Here is a 19,598-nt window from a genome sequence, read left to right on the forward strand (position 1 = left end):
TCCACTTTGATGGTGACTGGATTGACACTTGAGATAGAGGGTGGACTCCACGCGCCAAATCCCCCCTCAATCTTCGTCTCACACTTAATCTGCATTTTCTTTTTCTTTTTTTTTAATTGTTTATGACGAGAATAAGATGGACTTGGAACTGATTATTTTCTTCAAATTTTTGTACTATTCCATTAGCTCATTCATTTCTTCATTTTACTATATATTACCATGGACAACGAACAAAGCATTGAATTTTATCCATCAGATTTGAGCAGCTTCACCAGAATTCTAAAGTTCAATAGAACAATACATGGCTTAACTGCTCCTAACAGAATTCTTTGATAACTTAGATTTTAACATACGTTAACAAACTCATTATCAATTTACAAAAGAGAAACATATAAATCAAACAGTAAATATGGACTATGCCAAAATACCAATCAATCTAATATAACAAACATCTGAAAATTATCCATACGATTACAAAGGTACAATGTAATTTTTTGTTCCACAGGGACATAAAAATTCATTATTCATCATAACAAAACGAGCAAAGAAAGAAACACTACTCGGAGACCAAAAGGACACTCGTTAAAAAAAAAATGAATCCTTAGAAGAACCCGAAAAAAAAAATTGGTAAAAGAACTATTATATATTAACAAATAAAAATGAGAGAAGCAAGCAGAGGGCAAACCAAACAAACGAAATACAAAGGACTCTTCCGACTATATGATAATGTGATCATACTCGTATCACACGTGGGCTTGGGGCTAGAAGGCATTCCAGTGATCAGAACTCCGTGGTGTCTCTGCTGTAGTTGTCGTTGATTTGAATGGTCCCGTAGAACCGAACGGGTCATGGTCATCGAACCCAAATCCGTGACTGTAATCAGAGTCTCTGGTGCTTCCGATTGAGTCGAATCTCGTCAATGAGGCTTTAGGTGTCTCGGATGTGTAGTTGTTGCTAGATGAATCGAAGCTTTGTGCATTGAAGGAATCATATCTTTGATAGTTGAAAGAATCAAACCTGGATGCGTATGGGTCGGGCTCGCTTGTGCTGCGCATCGAGTCTGTGCGGGATAGAGAGAAAGCGTCGTTGTTGTTGCTGTTGAATGAATCGAAGCGGGAGAAACTGTTGGAAGAGAAGTCGTCGTGTGCAGCAGGTGTGCTTGGGACAGAGTCGAACATGAAGGGACTTCTTCCTGGGAACAAGTTGTCTGAACGAGGAGTCTCTGATGCAAATGGCTTCCCACCAAAATCTGACGTGCTATAAGCAGGAGTGCTTGGGACAGAGTCATCGAAGAATGATTTCTTTTCGGGAAACAAGTTTCCGGGATAAGCAGGAGTGCTTGGAACCGAGTCATCGAAGAATGATTTCTTCTCCGGAAACAAGTTTCCTGGGTAAGCAGGAGTGCTAGGAACCGAGTCATCAAAGAATGATTTGTTGCCTGCGTAAGAGGCAGTGGTTGTCGCTGGGGTGCTCGGGACAGAGTCAGCAAACAAGGAAGGTTTTGCAATGAAAGCGTCGTTTGCTTCTGCCGGGGTGCTTGGGACGGAATCAGAAAATATGGACAACTTAGGAGGGAGGAAGTCACTTGAAAGGGTGGAACCCGTTTTTATAGGCTTAATGCTGAAGTCATCGAATCCGAACCCGAATCCAAAGCCACTATCATGCTTCTCACGATCTTTGTCCTGCGTAAACACACAACACTCAAAAATAATTAGATTAAGATGGTAAACCATTCCTTATGTTTTAATCAGAACAATGATGATTCTTTCCTGTAGGTATGTAAAGGTTAAAAGAAATATAGATATTCAAATGTGACAAACCCGAAATTTTGGGATCTGCAAAATGATACATAGAGCACGATGAGCATATTTTACCTTTCCGTTGTCAGGGTTGAAGCTTGAAACTGAATCTGTCTCATCGTGAGAGTCATAATCAAATTTGCCAGCAGAAGCAGTAGATTCACCATCATCATGGCCATTTTCACTATTACAAAATTAAGTAAAATGTAGACAACGGTAAACATATTATACTCTGTCTTCCTCTTTATAATAGCACGCAATATCCACAGTTAAGAAAGATGCAATCGAAAACACACAAGGTCTAAAACAAACATACCTTCTCGTATCTTTGGTCTGGGGTGAACCATCAGCTTCATTACCCTTTCTAACATAAGAGTCGTCCACAGATCCGTTTCTATCTGTTTTACCTTCTGAATGTTCAGATGCTGGATCCTTCTTAGAACCCTCTTCACCACTGCTTGGCTTTTTCTCTGTTTTAGACTCAACATCTGAGGATGAAACGTCTTCACCTTCTTTTGAAGAGACGTTAACTTCTTTCCTCCAAGCAGATGTTTTTTCCTTTGGTGGGGCTATGACATTTTGGACATCAAGTGTAAGCTCCTTGACGAAGGCAAACCCTGGAAGTGGAGAAATATTAGGTGCAAGGTTCACGTGTTCAATTTTCAAAATCCGAACCCTATTTTGGAAGGCAGATCAGCCAACAAAAAAAAAAAATATAAAGAAACAAGAAAATTGATTAAACATCTAAAGCCATCCTCCTCGATACTCTCATCTGACAATAGTATGTCAATATCTAAATATAAACCGCAAGTATACCTTCCTCCTCTAGCTTATCCCACTCTTCGTCCCAATCAGCAGCACCTTCCTGGATTCCAAGCTGCCAACCTGTAAAAAGCCAGGAAATCCCATGAATTATAAACACAGGAATATACAGCAGGTATACAGTTGTATAGATAGAAGTATTTCTAGCAACAATACATTAAGAGACAAATATACTGAGTTTCGTGTTGTACAGAAACATCAACATTTACGCAAATTCTTGAATAATAGATTTATTAGATTCTGAAATGAACAGCCAAGAAAGGTGGTAACCATTCCTGCCACTGATCGAGAGAATATAATACTAAAGGTGATATTTATCTTGAAAGGAGAAAGGGTAGATCTATACCAAAAGGAAGCTCCACCAGCGAAGTGGGTTTGCCACGTACTCCATATTGTTTGCAGCGCTCATTCAAATTTTTAACCAGTTCCTCAAGGCCTGATTGGATATGTTCAGTGCGCTCCTACAAAACAACATTCAGCAAACTACAGCTACTAATCAAATTCAATCAACCAGGTCGCACGTGTGGCTTACCTTAACAACACTATCATCAAGCTTGCCTTCTTCAAATTTGACTATTGCCTGGTACAATTCCATTTTCTTCTCCTGCAATTGAAAGGGCGGTTTATCATATTTTTTTGACGGAGACATCCAGCTTGCAGACAATTCAAAGTAAACCATGTTCCCGGGATGATACTTCTAAATTACCTGTATATCGCGGAATGTGGCCTCTTCAATAGTCAATTTAGAGCCTACATTGCCAGACTGCTTATATTTCTCCTCATACTTTTTTGCTAGAGATTCAAGCTGGATTACGGGTTGATTATGTTAGGCACACAAACTGGATCTCTAATACCATTATAGAAGCACAGTGCAACAGAAACTGTATACCTCACGTTTATCACCCGAGACTCTCTCTGTGATCTCATTGTACCGGTTGTCACATCTGCTCTTATATAAAACCTATCACCCAAGGAACCAAAGGGAGAAGGTTTTAGAAACAAACTGATCGCTCGTAATAAATATGAGGGACCTGTAAACAACTATATTCCTAGAACTTTTGAGACCACTTCAGAAAAAAGCCTGATCAAACAGCCAAAGATTATACGATCATACTGTCAAACTATTTTTGACTCTACTTCTGGTTATCAAATAAGTGATTACAGAAAAGATGTTGGAAAAGAAAATACCAAACTAAACAAGCAGAGATACTTACAAGTTCCTGCATCTTAGCACGGAAGAACTCAATTTTCTGCTTGGAATCAGCTATTTCTTTTTCAAGTTCGTCCACCTGAAGACCAAAATAAAAGGATTTTGAAAACAGGAATGGCAGTCACATAAATTTCTACGTTACGTCAGTAAAGATTACATGGATAACTGATCACCTATGCGAGAAAAGCACAAACATTGTCAAAAGTAGGGAGTAAGGTGAAAGAACTTGGAAACTTCTAATCTTGTATATGACTACCGAAATCTACAACTATTTCATATGAGTTCCATATGAAGGTGGGCAAAAGAAAAAGACTCACGCTAACCTAAGAAATTGACCACATTATCAAATTAAAATAAAAGAGAAACCAGAGAGTGCCTTTTTATCAACAGCAGTTGCTTCTTCAAACTTCAAGTTGAGGGAATCTTGTTCCTCTTTGCTAAGTTGATCCACAAGGTTTTTTTCCAACTCGGGCATTTTACGCTTTGGCTGAGTGGGCTGGACCATTCCCTCACTAGGAGAGAGAGGAACCGGCCTCGGAGGCTTTCCTTTGGGAATAGCTGGTGGTCTCGAGGCCCCATGAAGGTGTTGCTGTTGGAAACCTACAATATTTGGTACAAGAATGAATCTGTATACTTCAGAAGAATAATGCAAGTAATACAGAAAAAGGTTTAAGGGATGCATTACCATGTGGATGTCCCAAGGATGCATTGCTATGTGGTGCCACAGATTGGCCAGGAAGCGTAAACATGCTCTCACTAGATATTATAGTGCTTGGGAACACTGGGGGAAGAGGTCGGCCCTCTCTATAACGCTCCATTAGATAGACCGCAATACAGAACTCCCTCAAGGAGAGCATGCTATCATTATCTTGATCAGATAAATCCCATACCTGCTTCAATGCCTCTGTAATACCAAGGAACAGCATTGAGAAACACAAAAAAACGTATTAACAATAAATTTTTGAGACAGTATTAATATCACTATTGATTTATAGTCTACACGTAGACCAAAGCATGAATTACTCAAGATGCACCAAAACCGCCAGTTGATCAATATTCAATACTGTACAAACAAATACAAATAACTACAGTAGTGACACCTAAATAAAAATTCCCGTTCACCACTATAACCACAAGCTCAAACCCAAACTAAACCACTGCTAACGGATGAGCAACAAAAAATAGTAAATGTAGCCTACCTCGCGGGAGCCTCCAACTTAAGAACAGATTCCGAGCCTGGTGCCCAGTGATCTTTCCGTCCCTATCAGTGTCAACTTGCACAAAAACCTTGGTATATTTTTGGACATCAGCTGGAGTCATTTTTGGCCAAGGGGCTTGGGAATGGGGCTGGGGTTGATGTGGTTGGGGATGGGGTTGGTGTTGTGGTTGGGGCCGGGGTTGGTGTTGTACTTGGGGCTGGGCTTGGGGTTGGTGATGGGGTTGAGGCTGGGATTGGCGCTGGGTCATCTGACTGGAAGCTAAAATTCCAACTCCAGCAGAAGGGACAGTTGTACCAGAAGCTGCACCGGAGGGAACAAATGGCTGCCCTAATTTTCCAGTAAGCTGATTCTGAACACCAACAGGATGCTGGCTGAATGAACCTTGTTGTGGGATTGAACTTTGCCTAACTACAGACTGTGCAACCTCAGGAGCCACGACAGTTCCGGAAGAAACAGATGAGATGCCCATTGTCGATGTAGTTGCCGTGGTATGTTGTTTTGGCGGTGTGGAAGCATCTGAAAACACATCTCCGAAAAGCGAGTCAGAGGAAAATCCGTTTCCTGAGGCCAATTGATTAGATGGAGCATCTGGAGCACGAGTACCTGAAGGAGCAGATGAATCTTGGGGCTTGTGCACAGGCGCTGATTCTTGAGGTCTAGCTGTTGTAGAGCTTATTACTGCAGGTGTCATATGCGGTTTTGCTATATGGTTGGCAACTGAATTGGGTGCTGTCAAACCATATGCACTCTGACTCGTAGGAATTTGAGAATTCACTTGCCCAGAGGGCCCAAGACTTCTACCACTGAGCAAATTAGATGGCATAGGTTGGTTTGCAGAACGAGGCAAATTAGTACTTCCCGCTGGCATACCCTGGCTTTGAAAATTTTGCTGTGGTTGAGATGGAGGTAGCCCGGTAAATTGGTTCTGCTGGCCCGGGACTACTTGTTGGTTACTAGTGCTTACAGCTCCACCCATTTGAGTTCCTCTCATACCAGCCGCTACTGATGGCACTGATGTAGCTCCCTGAGCTTGTGTAGCAGGCACAACTCCCCTGGGCTGCGGAGAGGGTGTTGCAGCAAGATTTATTTTGGGGGCAGGGATACTGGCTGAAGCAGGACTATAGATTGCAGCCTTCACTATCTCAGGAGTTAATTCCCGTCTACTTTGTGCCACTGTTACCAACTTCAGGGCATTATAAAACTCCGCTCGACCAAGGTAACCAGCCTTTTTTGCATCTGCGTAGGACCATACCTAGAAGGGATGAAAAAAAAATAGTTATAACACTAACAATCCAAAGAATAACTATACAATAGACGCTCAGAAATAGCGTATATCCAAGCCAATCCGTCTACAGTTCAGCAACATATCTTATACATGCATGGAATGAGGGAATTCTGCGTATCTTATACATGCATGGTTACAGACAAGTAGATACTTCTAGCTTGCTTCGATATCATTCAATATTATACATGCATTCAAATTTCACTCTCCAATAGTAAAGATAACGTATAACTTAAACATATCCACAAAAACACTGCCTTATCTGATAGCAGCAGTTCAATCGTATCACCAGATGTGCCAATCTAATAACAGCGCAGTACAGATTACAAAAAAAAAAATTTAGAGAGCAGATTATGTCGACATCGAACTGGATTCTCCACTAGAATTACATAAGCTCCAGAATGAATTGAGAGGTCTCGCAACCACCCGGCAGAGAAACAATTTGACAAAATACGTCACATTTTACTACAAACGACCCACAGATCAAAGATCTAATTCAAAACTTATAGGAACCCGAAGAAATATTCTCCACCGTATCGCATTAATCAGCAAGAAAAGCAAAAAAAAAAAAAAATTAACGAAATAGATGCAGATTTCGCGGAAGAACCTGAGCGAGGACGTGTTTAGGCAAATTCGAGCCTTGGAAGAAAGCGACGGCCTCAGCTCCACTGATATGACCATCTCCATCCAAATCTGCTCTCCTGAAATACGTATCGAACAGATCCTGGCTCCCCGTCGGCCTTGGCGCTGCCATTTGAAAACGGAGGATGATCCGAAATCTAGCAGCGAAGACAGTGACCAGAAGTTTTCCGCATCAAAAAGCACAGAAGAAAGCGATCCAATCTCGGCATACAAGATGCGTAGAAAAGCCCTAATACATAAGGCTAACCAAGCTCAATCGTAGATCAGTAGGAGAGAGAACACCGGATCGAAGGGAGTTTCGATTGAAAGGAAGGAGAAATGGGATCGGCAAAGGTGAACAGAGGGACGGCCACGAGAGGCGGAGAGAAGTAACAGAGGTCGATGACGATTCTCCGACAGAGAAACAATTCAATTCCCGGGATTTGAGATGGAAACCGGTACAGCGATGGAAGAGAAGATTTTGGGAAAGTTATGATAAAAAAAAAATGTTTTTCTATAAGATCGTATAAGAACCTCGAGATGCAAATTATAATACGGACAGAGTTTGATGTAAAAAACAAAAAAAAAGTATCTGCATTTCCTTTTACCGTGGCAACAGATGTTAGACCTATGTGGAATTTATTTGAGATGTTATCATTTGAGGATCGATGATAGTAATCCAAACATAGATCTTTTCTGTAGATCAAAAGATAGAATTTAATGAGATCTAAAATAGCTTTCTTTCTGTAGTTGGAAGTTGTTCTTCACCTAGTTTTTCTTTTCGATTTCAGTTCACATAGTTTCCTCGTTGTAGATAGTTTTTTGGGGGTATTAGAGAGATATCATAGAAAATTTATCAAGCATATTTTATAGTTAAGTCATTTCTGTTATTCATCAAATCTACATAAGTTTTTTTTTTTTACGGATCGATTTTACATCATTGTTATAGGTTCAGATCCAAAAGAATCTATGATATGTTCAAATTATGAGAAGCTGCGATAACACATGCTTTTGGATGGTCCTAATTTTCTTCAGGACCAATATGACTTGTTTCACTATTTTTCTCTTAGCCACTCTTATTTCTTTCGCAGGATTGCTAAAGTTTGACTTTATTAGCTTCTTTCATGAGCTTCTTCCCCGACACATATGTCGTATCTCCTGGCCAGAGCTCCAACTTAAGTAATTTCCGACCACGGGCTGTCAAGATCTTCAGTGATGCCTTTGATGACTTGCCGCCAATAGAACACCCACTCATCTCATTCACTTCCTACATTAATTGTAGATCAGTAGGAAAGAAAACACAGAATCGAGTTGGATTGGATCAATGATCCAATATGTACAGATTCCCAGATTCGAGATGGCACGATCTAAACATCAATCAGTAGAGTGGAATTTGAGGATCGATGTGGAGACTCGAGAGACTAAAACAGGAGAGAATGGAATTTTGTTGGAAAGTTGTGCGGGATACCAAAAAGAACGCTTCTAAACCATCATTAATGTGATAACCTCTTATGAGTTTTTAATCAATTTTTTAATATAAATATTATCTAAAAACCTCACAATTTTTTAATTTATTTTTTCCTTTTCTAATAATAGAATTTTTGATGAAGTTCTTAATAAAAAAATATAAAAATTGCTTTGAATAAAATTTGAAACATACAAAAAAAATTAAAACAAATTTTTTAAATTTGAAGTTCATAAGTTAAAGTTAAAAAAAAAAGTAAAATCAAGCAAATTAAACATCGACACATAACTAAGAACTTCTACTAAAAATCAGTTTTTAAAATTTTTATTTAAAAACAGATTCTTAACACACAAAAAATGGATTTTTTATTTAATTTTATTTATTTTTGTCTTAAAAATCTCATTAATCTCCCTGATGATCTAATATTTTCCTGTTTATTAGTGGTTGTTTTTATTCTTAAAAAAAAGGTTATTACATAAATGTTTTTAAATTGATTTATGTAATTTTCTCGAAATATCTAATCCACAGTTACGCGACACTCTAGAGAAGAGCTTTATCCCCTTTCCCATGGCGTCTTCCGCCGCTGCTCCCTCCTTATCTCTACTCTCTTTCACTTCGAAACCTCCTCCGTCTTCCTCCGCCGCCACGACGCAGCGGCTTTTTCCGTCGTTCAGAACCGACGGCGGTTTCGCGCCTTTAAAACTCAAATCCCGCCGCGGCCGTTCAATCATCGTCAAGGTGGACGACGTCGATGCCGACGGCGGTGGACCCGACGAGTACGACATGGATGACGAGGAAGTAGAGGAAGTAGACAACAAGAAGGACTATGACGTCGAGTACGACCCCTTGGCCGCCGCGATGGCCGCCGCAAGCGGCGGTGGTGACGGGGATATCGCTTTTGTGCAGAGCAAGAGCTTCATATCTACACAGGGGTGGGACTCCGACATGGTGGTGGATTACCGGATAAATGAAGACGAGTTCCATAAAATCAGCTTACTGGACTGCGATTTCTTTATCAGGAAACCGCCTGATCCAGATAACGATGTTTATGATTTCAGAGAGGTATGTGATTTCTCTGGTTCAAGTGAATTCACAGTGTCTCAATTGCTCATTTCTTCGATTTCTCTACTTTCTGGGTCCATTTACACGGCGTTTATGTGGCTGCAGATGTATGTTACTCCTCCGGATACTGATGTTTACTCAATTCCTAGAGTTCTTGCTCCAATGCCTCAAAAGGTCAGTCATATATCCTTACTGTTACTGGTTGGTGTTTTTTTGGCATTTTAATGCTTTGTTCTGGGATTTTCCTTTTGCTCAACCAGATAAATCCTTTTCATTTTGTTCTCAATATTTGCTAATTCATCCCATTCACATGAAATCGAACTTCACTCTACCTGGTAACTGTATCAGTATATGATATTTTATCTAAACAGAGCTGCACAACTTTGCTACTGTTTGGAACTGAGACTAATACTAGGATTTATAATTTTGTACGGATCTAACTTCAAAGTTCCATAAATGGTTAGAGCTTTTTCCACCCATCAGTATGATAAGGTAGTTAGAATGTGGAAGCTAGTGTTGTTTAATCACTTTGACTTTCATTCTGGCCAATCTTTTACACTTTCTCCTTTATGATGGCTGCGCATGTATTACATCATTGAGTAATTTGGTCGGGTGCTGATAACGGTTTGTTTAATGATGTTGTAACTTGCAAGTACAGTATATTCGATGTGCAATGAGTGACTATGGATGTTACAATGTCACTGAACCGCCTATTGATGCTCCCCGAGATCCACTATACAAATCCGAGAGGGAGATATCAAAGGTACATATTTGAACCATGTCCAATACATTGATGTTAAAACCGTCAGGTCTTTGATGCAGAGATTCGTTGATATGGCAACATTTCTGTACAACACACCAGAAAGATATGTTTTCCAAAGCATCAAGGATGGCATGTATTTGGTTTGGTTTAGTAGTTTCTGTTACAAATGTCTTCACCATGTTTATTCATCATGCAGGTTTTCTTGACAAAGCATTATCGAAACAGAAGGTCAAACGACCCCGAATTTGTGCTAGACCTTGAAGAGATCTATGTCATTGACTCCAAGACAAAGTCAATCACCAGAGCCAGAGTTCTGGTATGTCCGATTGTTACCTTCCAGTTTATTTAGGCATTGTCTCTCATTCCGAGTCTGAGCACAAACCTCAACCGTAGACTGTAGCCAATTGGGTGTTTTTGACGTTTTAACATATTCCCTTAGCCGAATATGTTTCATGCTATTACACTAATACAATGCTGGTTTACATTAGTGCTATATATGCCTCTTGTTCTGATTCACATTTCAAATACCCCGAGTTGTGATTTCTTGAAATACCATGCGTAGTTCAAAGCTGCTAAGACAATCTGCCTTCCCATATTAAGGTTTAGACTGTTTCAGGTGACAGTTCCGGGAGGAAGAAAAAGGGATAGGAAGGACGACTTGCTTGTGATACGCGATAATGGAAACTCCTTTAAAATCATACACGTGGTAGGTTTCCATTTCCACACTGATTTGTTTAGGCAACCCATTTCTCTTCCGTCAGACTGGATTTATTCATCTTCTCTCTTTGTTTATATATTTTTGCTTCTTTAGAGGGAAAGAGATGATCCAACAACAGTGATAGAAAGGGAAGAGTGGACCAAGACCCGAGAAGACATGGAGAAACATCTCAGAAAGCTACGAGACTTCAGTGTCTCGAATTGGTTCTGAAAACAAAAATGAGAGAGAAACCAAAAACGACAAATCAATGAAAATTCTTCATCATCCATATATGGCGTATTCGTGTGATGGGATACGATAGCAGATCATGCCGACCAATGATATGGTGGAGCTGGAGGCGGACCCATGCCTAAGGAGACGGAGTCAAATGACGCACTTTACATTTTTAATATTCATCTAATCTAATTCTACAAATTTTTGAAATAAAAACAAGGAAGTTTCAAAATCATATTTTAAAGATCTATTTTTATATCAATAACGTATTAATTCAATCTATCTTTTTATTGAATTTGATAACTATTGTATACTTGTATTTCAAAAACATTTGACTAAATCACACACATATAACATTTTATTTAATAGAAAACACATTAATAAAGCAATTGTACCCAACAAAAAGAAAACTACAAAACTATCCATCATATGAAGTGTATTTAGCATAATTTTGAATTATATAATTATCAGATCATTAACACCTCATCAAAATTACAAAACTTGTGCATTTCTGTCCACTCGTTTTCTCAATGCCTTAATGCAATTTAAGACCTCAGCCATTTTTTTCCAATTTTTCTATTTGTCCCTGCAACTTTCATCTATTTTTTCACATAATTCTCGGGAACATTCTTTATGTCAAAGATTTTCTTAATTTCCTATCTGAGTTGAATAGTTTTATTTATCAGGGTACCAAATACAACTAGATATAATCCTTGATAGAAATGAATTCCTTGGTATAATCACTAATAGATTTAGCAAAAAAAATTATTCAAACTCATTGTCTAAGCAGCCAGATGTTTCGCAAGCATTTTTCTAGCTTGATCTTCATTCAACTGAACTCGTCCGAGAGAACCGAAATGCCAATGTCAGCATTCTAGAAAAAATCTTCTTGCATTGATCAGGTTTATCATCGAATAAGCTATAGAAATACTCCACTTTGTAACAATTGGAAATTGTTAGGTTCAGGGCTCTATATCATTGTGTTAGTAAGAACACAAATGATCAAAAACACTCATGTGATAAATGATCAAAAATTTAAAAATATTGCACAATTTTAGTGTTGTTAAGTTTTTAAATTTTAGAATCGATTTTAATTCATCATTCATATTTATGATTCGGAAAAAAATACTTTTTAAGTCTACCATTGGGTGGAGCATCAAATTTATGTTGTTTCTATGTGAGACAATAATTCGTATGTGTGTGTTTTCAGTGTCAGCTGATATACTCTATCAACCCTAATCAAGTTATTAGGGATTATTCGGTTTATGTGTTATGGGATATTCAAAATGCAAAACTATATGTTGTTTATCAGGTCATAGATCTAGTGGATAATTTCAACCATATCTTGGTGTGGTTCGATCTAAATTTATGCGTAGTCAAAATTGTTGTTGGGATTTCCTTTAACCGCAGCTCAGATGATCTATCTTATAAGGAGAGGTTATTGAAAATCCAACGTAACGCCAAAAAGAGATGATGTGTTACAGTGTACTTTGCTAAAAGAATCAACTGATACAATCAGTACCAGGATCGTTTTAATTTATGAGTTTTCAACGCAGTTAATTTTGTATGGAAAAAATGATTATGTGATAACTTAAGATGGCTTTAGATTTTAACTAATTTTTCTAAATCAGTATAAGTTTTTTAAATATAAAAATCGACTCTGAATTCATCATTTATATTTGTGATTCTGAAAATAATAATAATAATAATAATAATAATAATAATAATAATAATAATAATAATAATAATAATAATAATAATAATAATAATAATAATAATAATAATAATAATAATAATAATAATAATAATAATAATAATAATAATAATAATAATAATAATAATAATAATAATATAATAATAATAATAATAATAATAATATAATATATAATATAATAATAATAATATATATATAATATATATATAATATATAATAATATAATAATAATAATAATAATAATAATAATAATAATAATAATAATAATAATAATAATAATAAATTCATCATCTATATTTGTGATTCTGATAATAATAATAATAATAATAATAATAATAATAATAATAATAATAATAATAATAATAATAATAATAATAATAATAATAATAATAATAATAATAATAATAATAATAATAATAATAATAATAATAATAATAATAATAATAATAATAATAATAATAATAATAATAATAATAATAATAATAATAATAATAATAATAATAATAATAATAATAATAATAATAATAATAATAATAATAATAATAATAATAATAATAATAATAATAATAATAATAATAATATAGATCTGTCATTGGCCCACTCTATCAAATTGGTGTTATTTCTACGGCAGACACATGTTTTTCTACCTCAAGTACCTCACTAGAAGCAGAGATGAATGCGTTCTGATGGGCTCTAGCTAGAACAATTGTGTAGATGCTATATTGTGATGGATTAACATTCGATGACTAGAGAAAGCTAGTTTATGCTACATATTTCGACTTCACAAATATTTCATTATTCGCAATTTTGGCGTTTCAACGACTTTTGATTCAAGATGTTCTCTCTTAATTATTTTGTAATGAGTTGTTGGTCTTTATTAAGGTTACTCATGTATGTTTTTAGCGAGTCCCAACTCATGTGATTGTTCTTGATTTAAACTTTTCCTCCACTTTAGAACCACGTTCTTAGCGTTTCTTACATCCATCTTTTAACAATACGTTGATATTCATTAAGGAGAATCATGTATGTTTTTAGCGAGTCCCAACTCATGTGATTGTTCTTGATAAACTTTTCCTCCTTTAGAACACGTCTTAGCGTTTCTACATCCATCTTTTAACATACGTGATATCATATGAGAATCTGGGGGGTTTTCTAACTTCCTATTGGTATACGTATGCATAAAATGTATGCACAGATAATCACCCGCATGTTCATCAACTTGCATGGAACTTTTGAACACACGTAAGTTCAGAATCGAACACCACCGGACTTCCTGAACTGAAACGACCGGTCCATCAATTGAAGCTGGTGCAGCATGGCTTTTGGAACTTAACCGGCGTGTACTTTTACGTAGCTAATAAGAAGTCCGATGTAACTGACGTTCTAAAGACGACACGTGTACAGCGTCTTGTTTGGGTTTCACGTGAGTGGGATGACATTTGTCAGAGTCGCCGACAGGGGCTTTCAATGTTGTGTGGGTGGTTCCACCGGCCACATTCTGTGACCAAACATTTAACTCCCCTACTCACCCTCTTTCATCACACATTTATTATTACTTCAAACCATACGCAAAATTTAACAAAGAAAATAAATGAAAAACATCGATCCCAAACAATTCCGTGATGGATTTATTGAATTCGTCATGTTAAATTGAATACCATGAATGTGTTCATTATTGTGGAATGAAATTCGGTTAAACAATTCTATTTCAATCGAAGGATTAATTTTGGCACGTTATAAATGAATTCAGTTGAGATTTGGAAAAATATACATTCATCGAACATATACATGCTACGAACAAGAGTGTACACGCTATATATAAACTCTAATCATAATTTATCTTTTTGCAGTGTAACATATATGTCGAAATAAAAAAGGAATTGCAAGATTAAATATAAAGTTATAAAGAAGATTGGCGTGAGGCAGCATTGGTCAAAGACTCAAAATGGAATCAAATTAACGATAAGGACTATATATTAGGTACGTGCATCAACAAACCAAATCTATATTATAAAAAGCTTATAAGTAAATATATCTCACATGTTGAGGTAAACAAAATAACAAAATGAGAAAACGTCACCAATTCCATTTTCTCTAGTTATCTTTGAATCGTCAACTTACCAATAAACATAAGAATCAAATATTAGACAAGAAATGAATCGTTGACGACAAAAAACAACAACAAAAAGTCAAGGAGGGAATCATACTATAAAACGAAGGAATAAATCCAAATATATTTATGAAAATTCTTTATGAATCTTGTATTTATAATTTATATTGTCCCTTCAATTATGGCACTACGTTCTATAGTTAACCGATAACGATAACGGTGGAACATACCGTATTTAATACGTATATACTTATTCCTCACTGTTTTGCCGTAAAAATTAATAGATTTTTATTTGTTTTTCTGGTCAAATTCAAAGAGTTTTCTAAGAAGTAAATGTGTTTTTAACCAAAAAAGAAAGTGAATGTATATGATAACAAATCTACTATCTAACAACCACTCCATATTTTTAAAATTTGATGTTTTTGTTTCATGAATATACCTGAAATTTTGTAAAATCAAATTTCTGATTGTTCAAAAAAAAATGAAAGATGCTAGAAAATAGATAGAAAAGGAAATACAGTAAAAATTTAGCTAGAGTGTAGACCAAAATATAATATCCCTTAAAAGTTTTATCCAATGGCAGACCGAAATTCTAAGATGTCTGCTCCTCCATTCTTCTCACTCTTCTCCTTCTGAGAAGCTGCAAAACCAATTTCAAAGCCACGAGAGAAACAGAGAGACATAGAACAGGAATTCTCTTCGTGGGTATATGATCGTTACGATGATTTTCTGTCTCCTCCAGGAATCACACTCAGGAAACTAAGACAACCATTTTGAGAAAACTGGGAAGTGAGAAACAAAAGAGAGCGATATGACGGAAAACGGCGTGGCTCCAAGAGGAGGAGGAGGAGGAGGCCGTACTGTTGTGGTAGGCGTGAAGTTCGATGCGACGAGCAGTGAGCTGCTTGATTGGGCTTTGGTTAAGGTTGCTGAACCGGGTGATACCGTAATCGCTCTTCATATTCTCAGCAATGGTAACACATTTTTGTGTCTCTGGGTTCTTCAGTCTGAGATTTTGCAAATGGGTTTTTTTTTTTTTTTTTTACTATCTCAAATCTGGATTTGTGTAGATATCGTCGATCGAGCAGGCAGCTCTTCGCTTATCTCCCTTGTCAAAGCTTTTGACTCTGTTCTTGAAGTTTATGAAGGTTTCTGCAAATTGAAGCAGGTAATACTGAAAAGCGAACAACTTCATTTTTTTCTTTTTCAGAAACCAACAGTCTCCAATGAGAATACTTAGAAATGTTGAATTCTTTTTCATAGGTGGATTTGAAGCTGAAGTTAATCCGGGGTTCTTCTACACGAAAGACTCTAGTTAGAGAAGCAAAATTGTGTTATGCATCCAATGTTGTAGTTGGAATTTCCAAAAGTTATCACACAATTCACTCCTCTGTCTCCGTAGCTAAGTACTTAGCCAGGAAATTATCAAAAGATTGCTGGGTTCTGGCCGTCGACAATGGGAAAGTCTTGTTTCAGAAAGATGTTTCCTCTTCGATTATTCACCACTCTAAAGGTTTTGCCTTTTGTCTTTTTTCTTCGAATTTTTAAGTTCTGCATGTGGTGATTTGTGTGTGCAGATTAGTATTTGAAACTCTTCTTTCTTGGTCTTTTTTGGTTTGTCATAGGAAAAAGCGATGCTGGTAGGAAAACTTTGACTAGTTTCTTTCAGATGCCTGTCACATTGAGAAAGAATACCAAAGTAGTTGACCATTCAGAGGAGGAGGAAGAAGAAGTAGTGGAGGAGGATCATTCCAATGGCCATAGTCTACGGCATGCTTTAGTGTATGCCTGCCTTGGGAATTGCTCTGTTTCTGGTTTGAATGGATCTTCTAATTGTGATGCTGATCAAGATGATAATGCTGATTTCCACAAGCCAATGGCCATTATGCCTGCAAAAGTTCCAGAAGATTTGACCTTATTCATGACTATGCTGGTAAAGGAACTGCCTGGATTTAGACCAGGTTGGCCTTTGCTTTGTCGTGTAGCTTCTTCAGATGCATTTGCTACTGTGCAGCGGAGTTCTTCGTTCAGAAAGATACCAGTTGTCCAGTGGGTGCTGAAGCTGCCCTCTAGGACCAATTCTGTTGTTGGAAGTTCAGACACTAAGCAGATTGGTTTTGATTCTTCTGAATCTGAGGATGATAATAAGTTGTCTAGTTTGAACGCTAAAAGCCGAGCAATTGTTCCTGATGGTAATGATTCTATGATCGTGAAATGTTCTCCTGATAGTAGCCCAAGAAGATTTTCAGAGGAATTAGAGGGTCTTCAAGAGAGATTCTCCACATCTTGCCGGTCTTTTAAGTACAAGGAACTTGTGTCAGCGACATCAAATTTCTGTGCTGGTTCGTTCCTCTTTTCTCATACTCAAGCTACAGATTTTAAATATTTCTCAAGACTCTTGTCATTTGCTTTTCTCTAAATAAGAAAAGCTATGTCATTTTCAGATAATTTCATCGGAAAAGGAGGCAGCAGCCGGGTTTTTAGAGGTTATCTGCCAAATGGAAGAGAGGTTGCAGTGAAAATTCTTAAGCAAACCGAAGGCGTCTTAAAGGATTTTGTGGCAGAGATTGACATCATCACGACCTTAAACCATAAGAACGTTATTTCCCTCTTAGGTTATTGCTTTGAAAACAATAACTTATTACTGGTATACAATTATCTCTCAAGAGGAAGCCTTGAAGAGAATCTTCACGGTAAGCCTCTGACCCTTAAGCTACTTGCAGATTTTCTTATGTTTTGGTTCTAACAATGCATGGTTTGGTATTAGGAAACAAAAAAGACCTGGTTGCATTTCGTTGGTACGAGAGATATAAGGTGGCTGTGGGAATAGCTGAGGCGTTGGACTATCTGCATAACAGTGCTTCACAACCCGTCATTCACAGAGATGTTAAGTCATCAAACATATTATTGTCTGATGATTTTGAGCCACAGGTAAGTTTCTTTCAGTTTCCAGTTTTCATATCGAAGAGGAGTAAAAATTGAGTTGCTTAGAAAGGGAGATCTTGTTCACAGCTGTCTGATTTTGGGCTTGCGAAGTGGTCGTCGCTGTCTACAACTCAGATAATCTGCTCCGATGTCGCAGGCACCTTTGGGTGAGAAACAAAAAAAAAAAATTCAAATTCTTTTGATGTTACGTGTTAGTTGTTTAAGAGGTAACAATCTTGAGAATGTTACACGTTTCTTGGTGCAGCTACTTAGCTCCAGAGTACTTTATGTATGGCAAGATGGACAATAAGATAGATGTCTATGCATACGGTGTTGTACTCCTCGAGCTTCTTTCTGGAAGAAAACCGATAAGTAGCGAATCTCCAAAGGCTCAAGAGAGTCTTGTTATGTGGGTATGTGGATACTACTACTGGCAAAAACTTCTTACATTGAAAGGTCTAAGCTTTCTCTGCTATTGCTAAACAGATGTGTATCTACATTTGCAGGCGAAACCAATTCTGGATGATAGAGATTATTCTCGGTTATTGGACCCGAGTTTGCGAGATGACAACAATGGTGACCAGATGGAGAGGATGGCGTTAGCGGCCACTCTTTGTATAAGGCATAACCCTCAATCTAGGCCAAAAATGGGAATGGTTAGTCAACTTCTTATCCTCTTAACTCATTGCCAGTTTCATCATCTAGATCTTGGCTCTACTTTTTGGGACAAGCACTTAATATAGCGGTTATTAACAATATATGTGTTGTGAAAATGCAGGTCTTAAATCTTCTTAAAGGTGACGCGGAGTTGCTAAAGTGGGCAAAGCAACAAATTAGTAACTGTTTAGAGGATTCAAAGCTACTCAATGATGAGAAATTGCAGAGGTTAAGTTTACAGTCACATCTTAACTTAGCATTCCTGGACATGGAGGATGACTCCCTGTCCATGGGAAGCACCGAGCAAGGCATCTCCGTAGAGGATTATCTTAAAGGCAGGGAAAGCCGGTCATCCAGCTTTAATTGAGCTTGTTCTCTTTACTACAACAAATCACAATTGCAAAACTTTCCAAGCTGAGATGGTGAAGAGTCTCTTGTGTGTGAGTGTTAGTGTATATATGAAAAGGGACTTCTTTTCATTTGGATGGGTGGTGGATGAGAGGTGCATTTGTGGGTTTTACTGGCCCTCCTCCCTCCCTTGGTGTAGGGTTATAAGTTCAACTTTTACTTGTTTGGGTTTGTTTTGCAGTTTTTGCCTTTATTGGGGCAAAATAGACATGCAATTTGTGTTGTTTGATCCTAATGGATTAAAGTGAATTTTCTTGCCTTGTAATGCTCGAACGTGTCTCTCTTGTCATTATCAATAGATAACATTATCTTGTTAGAAGAATTAAAATAAGAATTGCGTTTGGTATTCGTCATAGTGCCTATCACAATCTTAAAGACTAGTAAAATCTTATCTTAAGAAGACAACGATGTTAAAATTAATCAAAATCAGATGACAAAAAATAATAAAAAGACAACGATGAGTGACACTGAGTCAATCTATATTCTGTGGTATTAGATCGTTATCGTTTGCTTTTGAAAGGAACGGAATGGGACGAAATAATTTCTTAAATATCTTCTCATTTTGTTCGTATACTTTGAACTGTGGTGGGATTAATTCAGTCCGAATTA

At 37.1% G+C, this 19,598-nt stretch overlaps 3 protein-coding genes across 4 annotated transcripts; 2 read left to right on the forward strand and 1 right to left on the reverse strand.

Annotated features, from left to right (window-relative positions):
• Positions 1-423: 423 nt before the first annotated feature.
• Positions 424-7,455, reverse strand: LOC18992783 (epidermal growth factor receptor substrate 15-like 1). Of its 2 annotated transcripts, XM_006416220.2 has the most exons (14): positions 6,941-7,455; positions 5,655-6,303; positions 5,031-5,567; positions 4,517-4,735; positions 4,208-4,431; positions 3,836-3,910; positions 3,511-3,582; positions 3,328-3,426; positions 3,154-3,225; positions 2,968-3,082; positions 2,616-2,684; positions 2,116-2,416; positions 1,875-1,983; positions 762-1,682 (listed from the first exon to the last, which is right to left on the reverse strand). In XM_006416220.2, exons 1-14 carry the CDS (start codon positions 7,085-7,087, stop codon positions 762-764), a joined length of 3,609 nt encoding a protein of 1,202 aa, XP_006416283.1. In that variant the 5' UTR covers positions 7,088-7,455. The 2 variants fall into 2 exon arrangements, with proteins under 2 accessions (XP_006416284.1, XP_006416283.1); XM_006416221.2 differs by having other exon boundaries at positions 424-1,682; positions 5,031-6,303.
• Positions 7,456-8,940: 1,485 nt separating this feature from the next.
• On the forward strand, positions 8,941-11,475 carry LOC18992784. Its single transcript, XM_024153123.1, has 6 exons — positions 8,941-9,481; positions 9,587-9,655; positions 10,140-10,244; positions 10,441-10,560; positions 10,861-10,950; positions 11,056-11,475. The coding sequence occupies exons 1-6, from the start codon at positions 8,987-8,989 to the stop codon at positions 11,170-11,172; spliced, it is 996 nt and encodes a 331-aa protein (XP_024008891.1). The 5' UTR covers positions 8,941-8,986; the 3' UTR covers positions 11,173-11,475.
• A 4,072-nt stretch (positions 11,476-15,547) lies between these two features.
• LOC18992785 (putative proline-rich receptor-like protein kinase PERK11) lies at positions 15,548-19,311 on the forward strand. Its single transcript, XM_006416224.2, has 10 exons — positions 15,548-15,973; positions 16,070-16,167; positions 16,263-16,512; positions 16,625-17,341; positions 17,444-17,692; positions 17,767-17,930; positions 18,012-18,091; positions 18,190-18,337; positions 18,431-18,580; positions 18,703-19,311. Exons 1-10 carry the CDS (start codon positions 15,811-15,813, stop codon positions 18,946-18,948), a joined length of 2,265 nt encoding a protein of 754 aa, XP_006416287.1. The 5' UTR covers positions 15,548-15,810; the 3' UTR covers positions 18,949-19,311.
• The last annotated feature ends 287 nt before the right edge of the window (positions 19,312-19,598 follow it).

Source organism: Eutrema salsugineum, unplaced genomic scaffold (assembly GCF_000478725.1).
Source record: "Eutrema salsugineum unplaced genomic scaffold, Eutsalg1_0 scaffold_5, whole genome shotgun sequence".
In the NCBI taxonomy this organism is placed as follows: Eukaryota; Viridiplantae; Streptophyta; class Magnoliopsida; order Brassicales; family Brassicaceae; genus Eutrema; species Eutrema salsugineum.

What these genes read in the sequence shown, in the direction of transcription:
- LOC18992783 (XM_006416221.2), bottom strand. Translation starts at nt 7,087, where the DNA reads ATGGCAGCGCCAAGGCCGACGGGGAGCCAGGATCTGTTCGATACGTAT. An exon ending in AAGTTGGAGGCTCCCGCGAG is followed by an intron (nt 4,736 to 5,030) that starts GTAGGCTACATT and finishes TTGGTATTACAG; the next exon opens with AGGCATTGAAGCAGGTATGG. An exon ending in TTGATGATAGTGTTGTTAAG is followed by an intron (nt 3,083 to 3,153) that starts GTAAGCCACACG and finishes GTTGTTTTGTAG; the next exon opens with GAGCGCACTGAACATATCCA.
- LOC18992784 (XM_024153123.1), top strand. Translation starts at nt 8,987, where the DNA reads ATGGCGTCTTCCGCCGCTGCTCCCTCCTTATCTCTACTCTCTTTCACT. An exon ending in ATGTTTATGATTTCAGAGAG is followed by an intron (nt 9,482 to 9,586) that starts GTATGTGATTTC and finishes ATGTGGCTGCAG; the next exon opens with ATGTATGTTACTCCTCCGGA. An exon ending in CCTTTAAAATCATACACGTG is followed by an intron (nt 10,951 to 11,055) that starts GTAGGTTTCCAT and finishes TTGCTTCTTTAG; the next exon opens with AGGGAAAGAGATGATCCAAC.
- LOC18992785 (XM_006416224.2), top strand. Translation starts at nt 15,811, where the DNA reads ATGACGGAAAACGGCGTGGCTCCAAGAGGAGGAGGAGGAGGAGGCCGT. An exon ending in CCTTGAAGAGAATCTTCACG is followed by an intron (nt 17,693 to 17,766) that starts GTAAGCCTCTGA and finishes GTTTGGTATTAG; the next exon opens with GAAACAAAAAAGACCTGGTT. An exon ending in GATGTCGCAGGCACCTTTGG is followed by an intron (nt 18,092 to 18,189) that starts GTGAGAAACAAA and finishes TTCTTGGTGCAG; the next exon opens with CTACTTAGCTCCAGAGTACT.